Source organism: Patiria miniata, unplaced genomic scaffold (genome assembly GCF_015706575.1).
Source record: "Patiria miniata isolate m_02_andy unplaced genomic scaffold, ASM1570657v1 HiC_scaffold_3, whole genome shotgun sequence".
NCBI classification, from domain to species: domain Eukaryota; kingdom Metazoa; phylum Echinodermata; class Asteroidea; order Valvatida; family Asterinidae; genus Patiria; species Patiria miniata.
Window position 1 is genome coordinate 21,053,520 of NW_024037069.1, and position 13,742 is coordinate 21,067,261.

The following is a 13,742-nucleotide window of genomic DNA, read 5'->3' on the forward strand; positions in this document are numbered from 1 at the left end:
GAACACAAGCACCGTGTTCCCCGTCAGGGTTCGAACCCACGTACCACGGCACGCAAGTCGAACAAGTGTAACAATTGGACCACAGATGCTCATTGAGATGTACAGGCGGCAGATAATGTTGCCACACATGCATTAGTTCTGGTATTATAATGACCAACCATTTGCTCCTACGTTGTACCAAGCAATTGTCTTCCAGTATGCCATTGTAATCGTATTAATCATATCCGTGTACAATATGGCATATTGCTTAACCACGTAGGGTGTACACATGTTAATCAATAACTATGTATTATTTTCATACACAGTATGCCTTTCCCTCATTCCATGCACTTCCAGGGCTGTGGGCATTGGGATAAACCAGAGTGTATTATTGAATTTAAAGGGAGAATTTTTCTCCACATATATTCGTGCAGTTGCTATTACTAATTGATTTTTCATCTTTGTTTGTCATAGACCCCGAAAGAATTATGCATAATAGCCAGAATTATGCATAATTGCCAGAGAATAGAGGTTGAAGGAGAGTTTTCAGATTTGTTGGATGGTCTTGAATTTGTTAGAAAAAAAAAAGTCAAAATTTTTCAACAACTAGTTTAAATTTCCAAAATGTTAAAAACAATGAAAAAAAGGGTAAAAATCAGCAGATATGCAAAATAATGTATGACAAAGAAGTAATCACCATGCAACTATTTTGAGTGGATATCTTTGTTGCGTCAAGTTTCCATGACGTATTGTCGTTGATTTTAATTAAATCATTTGAAGCCAATGATGTAAATAAAGAAGTAAACCTCCAAGTGAAAGCCAGACATATGAAGCATTTGTGGAACTACTTCTGACAATAGAATAGTTAACTAATATATTTTTTTCACGAATTGTGATAACAGTTACATGTAACTAATATATTTTTTTCACGAATTGTGATAACAATTGCAAATAATGTGGTTCCATTTGGTTATTTCGTTGAATTATGATAGCACACCACGACATACAACCAAAAAAATGATTAAAATTAGAAACTGAAAATCAAGTTAATTGACTTGTACAGTATTGCTGTATGTTTATGTTGCATACAAGTACTGTATGTGTAGTTAAAGGGAATGTACATCATTGGCTTTTGCTGTAATTTTCAGAAATGAACTATTTGAGGGCTTAGTATAATAGATCAAATATTGTTACACTGACATGTTTAAAGTTTTGTGTTCGAAAATGCTGGAAAAACCAAGAAAAGCAAAAATGTTCAAGTAGTCTGGTTCCTTGACTCCACTAAAGATAAAATGGACCAATTTATAGATGCCGGAAAATTGTAAGGCAAGGGAACCAGTCTAGCTGGCCTGCACCCGTTCATGAACATGTAACCAATAGCAAACAAAATTTGGACTGATAAAAGTGTAAAGTTCGAGCAGTAGTTGAAAAATAGTTAGGTTTTTTTCACTGTTGGAAATGTATACAAAAATACCATTTTCTTGAAAATGACTTCACACCAGGTGCCATAATTTTACAGGATGCTTTAGACTGTCATTTACCAACATCCTAGTAAGGTATTTCGTAAAAACTTGGTAGTTTTATTTTTCGATGTTTGCAAATGTTGTATATTCCCTTTAAGAACTTATTCAATCACAAAGCAAAGGTGATTAAGAAAGTAGGTCTATGCTGTTACAGTATTATGTTTTGTTCGTATCAAACTTGCGACGTACGGGATGATACCGACATGAATTCCAGTTGAATGAGTAAAGTTGTATACCAAACCATTTAACTTTTGTCAGAAACAAACATGAGCTTCCATTCAAGATCTATTTGCAGCAACTTCCGTTTACTTCCATGCTGCACTTCCAAGTGTAAATATTCAATGATTATTTCTGGTAAAATTGGCATGTTGTAAAACTATATACATGTACAACAGTTAATATTTTTATATTGAAGCCATTGATATCATTCTGTCAACATGGTTTGTTAACTGATTAAGTCATTGTAAACAGATCTTCCAATAGTATTTTGATAGTGGTCAGTCGTTATAACTTCTTTTTGTAGTTTCTCTGTTAACTGTAAAATTAAAGGGACCGTCTTGGATACTTTTACTTGACAGACCATGAGGAAAGCGCCCTCTTGTGTCTCTGGTAGCAATTTCATTTGGTGGCCTTTTCTCTCGAGAAAAAGGTAGCCACACAAGATTAAATTTGGCGACAGTCACAATTTTATAATCATTTTGTATTTTGCGATATCACCAGTTGATATCTTAAAATATCAATTAAAATATTCAGAATAAGTCCTCTAAAAAGTGTACTTTCAAAAACCAATTCAGCCATTGTTTACATTCCGAGAACAAAAAAATGAATTCCATAATGTCTAAACTTTTGGAAAATGAAATCATTCTTTTGGTTCATTTAGTTCTAAACACTACTCTATATATTTTTGATAAAAACTTGATTGTTGTGGTGGATGTTTGTTGGGATTTTTCATTGTTTTCTAGATCATTTGTGTCAATTGTAGGTAGAAATTTAATGTACATACACGTATTTCATATATGGTTTTAATAGGTTTTTTTTTCAATCAGGTGACAGTTGTTGAACGTTACACAGTTCTTCCAATAATTTGTTAAAAAATGATGGTATAAAACAACTTTTATAGAGGTATTGAAGGTGATTGGTCAGTCTTGATTTTCATTCAAGGTATATTTTGAGATGTTGTATTTTTTTTCTGGGCTTCCTGTGAGCATTTTTGCTTTTCCATTGCTATGCACATTGTGAATGTCATCACAAGAGTGGAGTACATGTAATAGGTGAAACAAAAAGTAAACTAAGTATGTATTTTGAAGATGTATGGACTGAAGATTTGTTACACTCAAGTAGGGAAAGTGGCATCCTTGAAAGCGGGGGTACCAAAACTTATAGACAAAGATAGGAAAAATGGAACAAAATCAATGAGTTCAATTTGGTTGATAAAAAAAGAGATTCTGGTGTTAGCTTTGTCAGGTACATGTACTTGATTTGATGTGGAACTTTCTACTGCTTCCTTTTTTGATGAAAAAATAACCGATGCATTTTCATGTTTAAAAATATGCACAAAGTCCCAAAGCAACACTACGGCCGAGTTCGTGCGGTCTGTTCTTGACACGGCCCGGGTATGTTCTTGCAAAACCCCGACGGATAGGTGGTGTTGTGATCCTGTTCCGAGTGCAGTGTTTGTGGGTCGTGTTCCCACCGTTCAAGTGCGAGAGCAATCATACCCGTGTCAAGAACAGACCGCCCGAACTCGGCCCATGTGTACAATGTATTAATGTTTCCAGCATAAACTAATGTCGACTTCATCGCCTTTGCAGTGTTTTTGGAAATGAAACCTTCAAGTGTCATTCCGGCCTATCACATTGTGCCATTTTGTATAAATTTTCTTGTTCTTCCAGATTTTCTAGCAATATTTTTCCTGAATAATCCTTGTTACAACATCAAGATAATAAGGTATACATATACGACATTGACTTCCTTTTGTGTTAACAGAATACCAAGTATCTTAATCAAGTTTAAACTTAATTGTTGGATTTTGTTTTCTTATCAGATATGTTGTTTTGACTTGATCAGAATTTAATCACGATAACCTTGCTGCACCATTGTTGCCTTAATAAACTTCCATGACAAATTACTATTGTTGATCTATGCAGATGTATCAAGCTTTATGTTGTTAATAAACAATAAACAGTGATATTTTGAAAGCAAGTCTTTACTTTTCGTCACTACCGCTCTCATTTTGAATCTTGCGTGTGTAGCTTTTTATTACTTAAATTTTTTATTTTCACATATCCACAAAACTGCAAAAGCAGAGCATTTCAAATACAAAATAAGTTGAATAAATCAGCAAGGTTTTAGTTCACAAATTTTTCTATTAATTTCATCACAATAATCTGATTTAGTCCGACCAGACGAGTTCATCAAACTGACAAACACTCACCAATTATCAAACAATTTTGTAAGACCAACAAATTCACAACTACATGCATATGTATCTTTACATGAATCAGAGCAATTTTTCCATTGCTACAAAGATTCAACTTTTTAGCCAATAATAAAAACAAACAACTTTTTTTTCTCTGAGTTGAGGTTCCTTAAGCTGCCACAAATCGCGTAAAGCCAGTTTGACATTATCCTTTGATTTGTGGCAGATTTCCGTGTACAAGTACTCAAATTGGCCAACAAATGCGATGCGATCAAACTAAATGAGTGGTTTGTCGATCCTGGTCAATTTTTTTTTACAGATATGAAAAGAGCGCAATCTCAGCATTACTGCTGTGAAAACCGGATGCTGATACCATTTTTAGTTCAAAAATTATGGAAGTTGGAACACCAAGAGATGTGATGAAGTGATGTGATGAAGTGGCCCTATTTTGGCCTGAATCTCCAAATAAAAATTCCTGACAAACGACTCATTAAGCTATATTGCATCAGATGAGGACCAGTAATTTTGGGTTAGAATTTTTATTTTTTGTTGGAAGTACATTATGGCTAGTCTCGAGTATCGCCTGTAATCCACGGAGCCAAATCTCCTGTATAACGTCTGATATGTCTAAACAATCAGATATATGCAAACCGCGTGCCAGGCAATCGGAGTCGACTTTACTAAATTGTGATGTCATTTCATTCCCGAGTCAGGACTAATGGTTTGATTGGTCAATTAGAATGCAGTGTTTTGTAATACAACAACAGCCGGATGAATGACCGAAGACCCGATATAGAAAGCGCCCACTGATTGGTCAAAATCTAGAGGTCAAGATGCAGTTGTCTTGCATAATTAATGAGCGAATCTGCTCAAATGTAACAGACCATGGCTTGTTGTCAGTTGCAATATTCACCTCTTAAGAATGAAAACTCCACTTCACACCAAGACATTGAGGAGATACTACAGCACTGCACACATTTAGGAATGTCACCGAGAGAAAAAATCACAGTGAGTAAAAGTTGACGAGCAGTGAACACGATTCTGACAAACAACAGGTCAGAATTCACGAGCTGAAAACAACATATGAAAAACATCACAGATGTCATTAAAGTCAATAATCTTTGCTTCCCTCTTCCCCAAAAGTTGAAGGAAGAAGGGTTTGTACTTCCAACAGTTATACACAACAGTTCCAATTTTGCTCTTTTTTTTTTACTGTGAAATATTAATTCGCTCATGGTTCTGGCTGTGTTCAACCATCTGTCCAATATCAAGTAGCGCGATAGCCGTAGCGTTAGCCGTTGCAATCTGATCACTAGTGACTTCCTCGACATTGACAATAGCGTGCGTCTGCTGGTTCTGGAGCTCCGTGGTTATCGCCACGAGGTCTCTCTCAATCTCCTCTGTCGATTGATCGGTGAGCTTTTTGAGTGACACTGGTGTAACTTCAGTATTGTCATTGTCGCGTTGTTCCCCGTCCCCCACATCCTTAGCAACGTCCAGTTTGCTCCTAGCCACAGCCTCTTTGCACTGCGCCCACATCGGACAGCGGTGGAATTTAAGGTAGCGGGCGTAAGCGAAACCCTTGTTGCACCTGTTGCAGCGGATCGGGTAATCGTTGGTGTGGGTCAGCATGTGCTCGTTCAGGTTGGGCCGGCGGGTGAAGGCCTTGGAGCACTGGGGACACTTGAACGGTTTAACGCCGCTGTGCGACACCATGTGGATGCGCAGCGAGGCGAAGTTCTTGAACTCCTTCTTGCAGTCGGAGACGTTGCGGAAGGGGCACCTGAGCTTCCGCTTGGGCTTGTGCATCAGCTCCTTGTGTTTTTCCAGCTTCTCCTCGCGGCGGAAGCTCTTGTCGCACATGTCGCACTTGTGGGGCCGGGGGCTGCTCACTGTAGCGTGTTGGGTACCCATGTGGGCCTTGAAGACGGCTGACGTGGTGAACACCTTCTTGCACACCTTGCACTGATACAGACCCTTGGCGGACTTCTTGGTGGAGAGGTTGCGTCGAAGAAAGTGCTGGCAGGGGAAGGCGTTCTTGCAGAAGGGGCAGTTGTGATGATGCCTGGTGCTGGTCAGGTGCTGGCCTAGCTCTTCTAGGGTAGTGAACTCCTCCTTACACTTCTGGCAGATAAAATCCCTGTTGGTGTAAAGACAAAGAACCTGAAAAAAACTGCATGGCAAAACAAACTTTTTGCAGAGGATGAAAAGTTGTGACACTGAACATGGACTATTTCACTAAATCAACTACAATCACTTATTCAAATTTGATTGCAATAAACTCACTTCTGTTCTTCTGCCATTTGCAATTTGCTCTGGGAAGTCTCAGCTCCTGTGCCACCTTTTTCTGTGAAAAAAAAAGCAAACTGTTAATTTCTGCATCTTTAGGACAAAAGAAATCCTGATTTAAAATTGTACCACCGCTCAATTTTTATTTTGACCACAAAAAATTACAGTGATCTCTCCACATCTCTCCTTTAGAGGAAGATCTCGCTATCAAGTTTATACAACTAAACTACTTATACTGTACCTGTTGTGCCTTCTTGTCCATCCCTGTTTTCTCCTTCCTGTGCCTTCTGAAAAAAAGGATATAAAAACAATTTGCAACTTGACAATTAACTTTTTTACCATCTCTTTTACTGAGAACCTCAAAATTTACTGTTCGTTTCAAACGTTAATCTCCATTAGTAAGACTGGATAGGGCACGTGTGTACTTGCGCGCAGTGAAGATGTGGAAAACGCGGACACAAACAGCTGGGTAGTACAGTGCGGGTTTAATGTTTGCGTCCGTGCATGCGGTACGTGCGCAAGCTGCATGGTCTGTGTGTGACGACACATTTCAAACTTTGAAACCCTCACCGATGAATACGCATGCATGCACAAAGTGGAGGGCGCTGTGTCCTATCCAGTCTTACTAATGGAGATCAATGGTTTCACAAGCAATCTGTGGGTATTACACAACTGGTAAAGATTAAACCGTGGATGAAGACAACACCACTTGTTAAGGCTAAACCTTCAATAATTAAAATACCAAATTAATACCAACAGAGTATAGATTTTCTACAGTAAAAGGTCACAGTCATATATTTTAAGAGGACGGCAGATTTTGACTGAACACCGGTGTTTCTGGCAGTGGTTGCAATATGCAATGCAGCACCTTGTAAACCCTTATAAAGGTACTACATAATGGGTCTCATATTTCTCATAAACTTCATTTACCTGTCTTTAAAAATAGACATAATCACCAGGCCTTGTGTACCTAATTGTTGGCGCTATATAAGACTCCAGTACATTATTATTATTATCTTTACCCTCTTCTACAAAAATTCAGCTTCTATTTCTGCGAATCTCTACACTCTTACGGGAGCAAAAAGCAAAGTTGCTACTACATAGTAATACTTAAAAGGAATGTACAACATTTGCTTTTGCTTCAATTTTCAGAAATAAAAGGATTTGGAGGATTAGTATGTTATAGAAAATATTGTTGAACTGACATGTTTCACGTTTTGGGCTTGTAGATGCTGGAAAAACCAAGAAAACCTATCATGTTCTTGTAGTCTGGTTCTCTGACCCCAATAAGATGAAACGGAGCACCTAATACACTTTAGGGAATTGTAAGGTCAGAGAATCAGTCTAGCAGGCTTGTACCCCTTCAGAGGTGTGTAATCAATTGCAAAGAAAATTCAGAAAACTAAATATGAAAAATTAAGAACAGTTTTTGAAAACAAAGCCAGTTTTCTCCAACGCTGGTCGGCTGACCAGCGTTGACAAAATGCAGTTTTTCTTGAAAATGTCAGCACACCAGGAGCCACGATTTTAAAGGATGCTTTAGACTGTCATTCCTAACAATCCAGTAAGGTATTTCGTGATAATTTGATCATTTCGTTTTTTGATGTTTGCAAAATGTTGTATTTTCCCTTTAAGTGCCTGAAATGGTACAAGTTTTTCTTTTATTAATCTGACCTCTTCATGCAAGGCAGCCTGGGCAGTGGAGCACTTCTTGTTGCGCATCATGTGCGTCTTCATGTTGGACTTCTGGGAGAAGGACTTGTTGCAGAACTGGCACTGGAACGGCTTTTCCCCAGTGTGGCTCCTCATGTGCTGCTTGAGATCGAAGGAGCCCACGAACATCTTGCCGCAGTCGGGACAAGGCTGTCAGCGAAATAAAACAGAAGAGAATAAAGAGGGGGAAGAAAACATGTAGGTTATTGAGAGATGCAGACAGAAATTCACACTTTCAAAATCTGTTCTCAAGCTGTGGGTTTCGATTACGAGTCATCCAACATTAATTCTGGAAAGGTTGCAGATTACAAATTTCCTTGTAAGGCTTCATTTTGTCCAATTAAACTCCATATCACTCCCTGAAATCCTGAAGGAAACACTTTATGATAGCCAATACTTGACTGAGCATAATTTATTGTAAATCAGAAGTCTCAGATATTTTTGACCGAGTTACAGTAAGCCCTTGGAGGGGGGGGGAATGTCTCCGTAACTCTTCCGTGATTATTTCCAAAATGACTTGTAATTTTTTCTTATTGACCCAAACCTGACCTCAAAATCATGAGGGATTTTGCAGGATTGCTGAGAGAAGAGCTTGGCCAATATTACTTTAGAATGAGCTTGATGCCCCTTAAGTTCATAGAAAGGCACAAAGACAGGCATTTTCTTACCAAAGTCTTGATAAATGACTGAAACACAAATCTCACTGATTCGTAATTGTTTCTGAACCTATTGCAGGGTCTTTTTTCCTATTTCTTTTTCTGATAACTTTTTACAGTGCAATAGATGTACCCCTGGGTCTCTGCAAAGTAATGGATAAGGTTTGAATGAATGATTTCACTTACGTGGTGCTTGGGCAGGTTTCTCTCGATATTCTCTGGCAAATCCTTGTGGGTCATCATGTGCTTCCGGACGGTGCACCTCTCGGCAAACATCCGGTGGCACTTGGCACACTCAAAGGGCTTCTCCCGCGTGTGGTACCTCAGATGTCGTCGCAGCTCGTGATTCCAGGGGAAGGTCTTTCCGCAGAACTCGCAGCTGTGGCTCTTCTTGGAGGGTGGGCGGGGCAGTCGTTCCCCGGATGAGGAGAGGTAAGCTTGCCGCTTGCGGCGTGGCTTGGGCGAGCTAGGGGACTCCTTGCGCTTGCGTGGCTGTCGAGGCTTCTTGGGCTTCGGGGCTTTCTTGGCAGCGGGCACCTCTTTAGGGGGTTGCTCCGGTGCGCTGGCGATGATGGTGAAGGTAGTGGGGAGGGAATCGTGGGGCGTGTGCAGGATGACCGCGTGCTGTGCGTGCTGTCCCTGCTGTGGCTGCTGTTGCTGCAGCTGTTGGTGTTGCTGCTGCTGCTGCTGTTGTTGTTGTTGTTGTTGTTGATGCTGCTGTTGCTGTTGAACCTGCTGGTGTTGATGCTGTTGGTGTTGTTGTTGCTGCTGATGTTGATGCAGGGAGATGGGGGTCCCTCCAATGTGAGTACTGGTAGGGTGGGTGTACGTTTGCTGATTGCTGGTGGCTGTAGGTATAAAACAGGAGAACTAACAATTATACGCCAAGAAACTTTATTAACCTTAACCCCATGGGGTATTCTCTAGGCACCTTGCCCAATGCAACAGAATGCAGTGAACCAATACATGCCAGCCTTGGTACCAAGTACCTACCCTGCAAAATGCAACGGAATGCAGGGGTAGAATGCATCAGATCAGGAGACTGCTAAATACAACACTTGCAACAACTTTTTACCATTGGTGCATTCGGTTGCATTTAGCAGGGTTAGGGTTATTTAAATTAAAGCAAATGTGCAAACTATTTTCAAGACAAGCAGACTGGCACTATATGATACCAAAACTCATAACAAGGCAACATCGACTACTGGGTTGTATTTTTAACTGCAGCAATACAAAGAGTAAAGGAGCTTAACACACACTGTTTTTGTTTTTCTTTCCTTCCCATAGTTTCCACCCTGAAGCTCTTGCTGTTTGATGAAACTAAAGGAATAGGTTGCATCACACTACAGCAGAAAGTCCTGATCAAAGACGTTGCAAGCCCGACGCTGGAAAAATTCTGACAAAAAGCTTCAGCAACGGAAACGATTCCAACGGTCTACCAACAGCAGAACCCCAACAAGTTGACACGAAAAAGCGACAGCAAAGCCGTTTCACAAAGGTTTCCAAAAGATGAATGAATGTTAACTTACCAGCATGCACGCCCATCTGTGTAGGGGGCGCTATGAACGGCCCCGCGGGCATGGTCATGGCGGGCCGCTGCAGCACCGTGTTCTGGTACTGGTCCATGTTGGTGTAGTGGGCGATGGGTAAACCCTGGTCCCCCAGCACAACCTCCTGGGAGACCTGCATGTGCGGGGAGGGGTGGCCCATGTTGGTGTACGCCACCTGGCCCCGGTTGTGCTGCTGCTGCTGTTGCATCATGGGATGGCTGTGTAGGTTGGCGGGCGGCACGCACTGGGTCTGTTTGTGGCTCATGAACTGGCTGATGGAGGCAAAGCGGCGCTTGCACTTGCCGCACAGGAACAGGTCGTCCTCCCCGCAAACTGTTGGCACAAGCAAAGGGGAAATCAAGCATCTTCTGTCAATTATCAAATCTTCCTTATCACTTAAACAACTATCAAACTATCTACGAAAGTACCGTAAAAAATACACATTACAATTTACTCTTTTCCCTTTTCATTTTCCACATTTCGATGTTAATTAATCTCACCAACGCAAACTCTCCCAAGTGAAGACCAATGGCACAAGTCCCATTTTAAAGGGCCCATGCAATTTAATTTTTATTTAATGCAATCCTTAAAAGTGTGCCTTTGTGCCCCATTTAATTTTATTTCCAATTTTTGTTTTGCCATAATCAAGGGTATTTTGATGCCCGTTTGGTTTTTTTATGCTAATGAAAATGTCCACATTCATGAGCAAAAGTGTGTCATTTCAGGCAGAAACTTCAATGTTACAGCTATTTCAGCAACAAAAGTTGCCAGAATTTTTGATGTTTTGCTGTTGTAAATTTCTTTTCTTTGAGGATTCGTTGTTGTAATGTAGCTGAGAGTGATATGAATGTGAATGCTGAATGGAATAAACTTTTTTTCCCAATCTAGTCTGTTGTGTAGGACAGCATTGATTGTTCCATAAATTAGTCTTCACATGCAAACTGGTTTAAGAATTGGATGTAAACTTCCATTGGAAAACACAAAGTGTTCCAAATGTTCCAATGGAACGAGTGTGTTCTATGAAAGCTCAAGCTGTTTGTGATTGGTCAGTTTGTCGTACCTGTGACAGTAGTCTGCACAGCATGCTGGGGCTGGCCCTCCATCAAACAGGTGCCCTGCTGGCTGGTGTCCATCACTACAAGAAATTACACAAAATAAAAGAGATTCAAAAAGAAGAAAAAACGTGTTCCAGTCGTTACTGCCAACTCTGCAAAATGTAATCTAGTTGGCACACATTACATTTGTTTTCTCCTTGGAAGAGAAGACATATTAATACTACATGTACATGATGTAGGGAATTCATTGACAACAACAGATGTTATGTAAAACTAACTACATACAGTAAAGAGGATAGGAAAACATTTTTTCCCCTCAAATTTTGGAGGTAAATTGCAAATGACAAGGAGAAAGCAAAATAACAACAATAGTTTGTTTATAAAAGCATAGGGGCCTGGTCATATTTTTATGAGGCATGAGAAAAGTCTGGGATTTTTTTTTTTTTTTAAGACTAGGCCTAAATATAAATCAGCCTTAGAAGTTTAATCTGATGTCAATGAAAACAGTTTTTCAAATGGGCCTACCTAGTTTAAATACAAATTACAATTTTTTTTGTAAAGACAAACATTTTAAGAAAAAATTTCCAAAAAGTTTGGCACTTAAATTTTTCAACGGATAAAGCTAGGCCCTAATTCTTCTTTACTTTACAATTATGTTCAGCCTTTTCAAAAGCTTTGCCAAAGGTTTCTTATTATTAAAGTAAAATTATTCACTTCAAAAAAGTTTATACCAGCTCCTATTTTCCTTCCTCCATGGCTGGTCAATCCAAACCATAGAGCAAGGAACGGAAATTAAATGCACCACCTTACATTTCTCTGATAAAAAGTCAGTGAAGCTAGAGCTAAATCAGAAATTAGGCCCAATCACAATTTGGCCCCAAACATAACACAACTGTCATGATCTCACTGACTACTGTTCGTTTTGGAAAGATTCCCATATGTGGCCATCACTAAATTTTCCCTTCGGAGACCCATCAGCCATCAGAAAGTGATTAATAATCCTAAAAAGTCCAATTTAGCAGGGAAAATATTGAAGCATTTACTGAGAAAACACTTAAGAAATTGTCAATGGTTTGTGCACAAGGTGGAAATTGATGGCTGGATATGGGAATATTTCCTTTGTTTTTACAAACATTACCAGATTACTAACTTCAAAGTTGTTTTCAAGTTTTAGCCTTAAGTTTTTGGGTTTTTTGGTTTTCATTGAATTGAACTTTGATTTTTGAAGTTCTGCTCAAACAGTTTCCCTCCACTCCAGATCATGATGATAATGTTGAATCGAACAGTCGTAAACAGTAGACCGCAACGTAAACTCATCAGGAAGGCTGGAACTCAACGACCCGTGCAGAATTTACTTGTGCTGCAGTGCATTGTGTAGTCCTACAGCTAGCTACATGCACATCAAAAGCAACACATTTTTAAGCGGCTGTTTATTTTGTATGACAACTATGCATGGCGACTGTTTCACGAAGTCTCGTCATCGGGCGAACAGAGTGCAGACAACATCCCCGTTTTCTGCACCAATATCACATTGTCCAAGCACAAAAATGTAGCCTTTCGGCCCTCCAGTGTTTGTATGTTCTGATTCTAGATAATCTTAGGTAAAACTATGAGATAAAAAGCGAAAATAATGAGATTTATTAGCTCACCCGACAGGCTGTTGAAAATTGCCTCCGCCATTTTTGTACTGAACGACGCCATTTGATTAACATTTAATTCCTACGATTCTAACGGACAGAAATGAAATGGTATTTTTACCGTTCAAAACGTCTTTTTAAAATAATGGTACAATTGTGCGAGTACTGCTTATACAAATACTATATTTTCCGTCATTTACAAGCGGGAAATATAGCAACGAAAATTATTATTTTTTCATTTTTGGGATATCTGTCCGGAATAATAGTAGGAATATAAACACATTTCACCCTAAAACTAATAAGCATAAAATAGCCACAGCCCCGGCGCTGTCGCTGGCACTCAACGACTGTTACTGTATTCAAACCTTCATTGGTTGTGTGGGGAACCAGTATCTCGCCAGCGGACTGATTTGCTCTAGGTATTTTTGCATGGTTTCATCACTTCGTCCTTCCAGTACACGTTCGCCGTCTTAGAAATAAAATGTAGATCGCCCTTAAAGAACAAAAATGCGGGCCTTGGAAAGCTTCATTCATTTGTGTTTGTTGAGGCAATTAAATTAGAGTTGAGAGGGGAATTTGATTTTTCTCATGACAATTTATTTTTAAAAAAATCCCCCTCACTGACATATATAATAACTGAGGAACACAAATGTACAGAAATAACAAAATAAATTCAAAGTACTCAAACATATTGTCCTGTTTTGGGAAATATTTTATTCATGAAGCAATCACATAGTAAAGTTTATTCTCGAAACAGATCTGTCCATTTCATTTTCAAACCTTTCAAAAATATGCAGGGCTCTCTTCATTTTTATTCTTTTATTTCCCATATAACTGTTTTCTTTACGACAATCATCAGCTCTTTTTTTTGTTGGGACGTGTTGTGTTTTTTTTTTGTGGTATGATGTTGCTGATTTTTGA

The 13,742-nt window shown here is 39.3% G+C and overlaps 1 protein-coding gene across 4 annotated transcripts; it reads right to left on the reverse strand.

The window, feature by feature from the left end:
• Positions 1-3,337: 3,337 nt before the first annotated feature.
• On the reverse strand, positions 3,338-13,024 carry LOC119737983 (zinc finger protein 341-like). Of its 4 annotated transcripts, none has more exons than XM_038212677.1 (8): positions 12,834-13,024; positions 11,190-11,264; positions 10,109-10,462; positions 8,766-9,427; positions 7,885-8,073; positions 6,452-6,494; positions 6,208-6,268; positions 3,338-6,061 (listed from the first exon to the last, which is right to left on the reverse strand). In XM_038212677.1, exons 1-8 carry the CDS (start codon positions 12,883-12,885, stop codon positions 5,131-5,133), a joined length of 2,367 nt encoding a protein of 788 aa, XP_038068605.1. In that variant the 5' UTR covers positions 12,886-13,024; the 3' UTR covers positions 3,338-5,130. The 4 variants fall into 4 exon arrangements, with proteins under 4 accessions (XP_038068605.1, XP_038068604.1, XP_038068606.1 ...); XM_038212676.1 differs by having other exon boundaries at positions 6,452-6,497; positions 12,834-13,022; XM_038212678.1 differs by lacking the exon at positions 12,834-13,024 and adding an exon at positions 12,335-12,403 and having other exon boundaries at positions 6,452-6,497.
• Between the last annotated feature and the right edge of the window lie 718 nt (positions 13,025-13,742).

What these genes read in the sequence shown, in the direction of transcription:
- LOC119737983 (XM_038212676.1), bottom strand. Translation starts at nt 12,885, where the DNA reads ATGGCGTCGTTCAGTACAAAAATGGCGGAGGCAATTTTCAACAGCCTG. An exon ending in GAAACCTGCCCAAGCACCAC is followed by an intron (nt 8,074 to 8,765) that starts GTAAGTGAAATC and finishes TTTCGCTGACAG; the next exon opens with CCTTGTCCCGACTGCGGCAA. An exon ending in AGGCTGCCTTGCATGAAGAG is followed by an intron (nt 6,498 to 7,884) that starts GTCAGATTAATA and finishes CCTTTTTTTCAG; the next exon opens with AAGGCACAGGAAGGAGAAAA.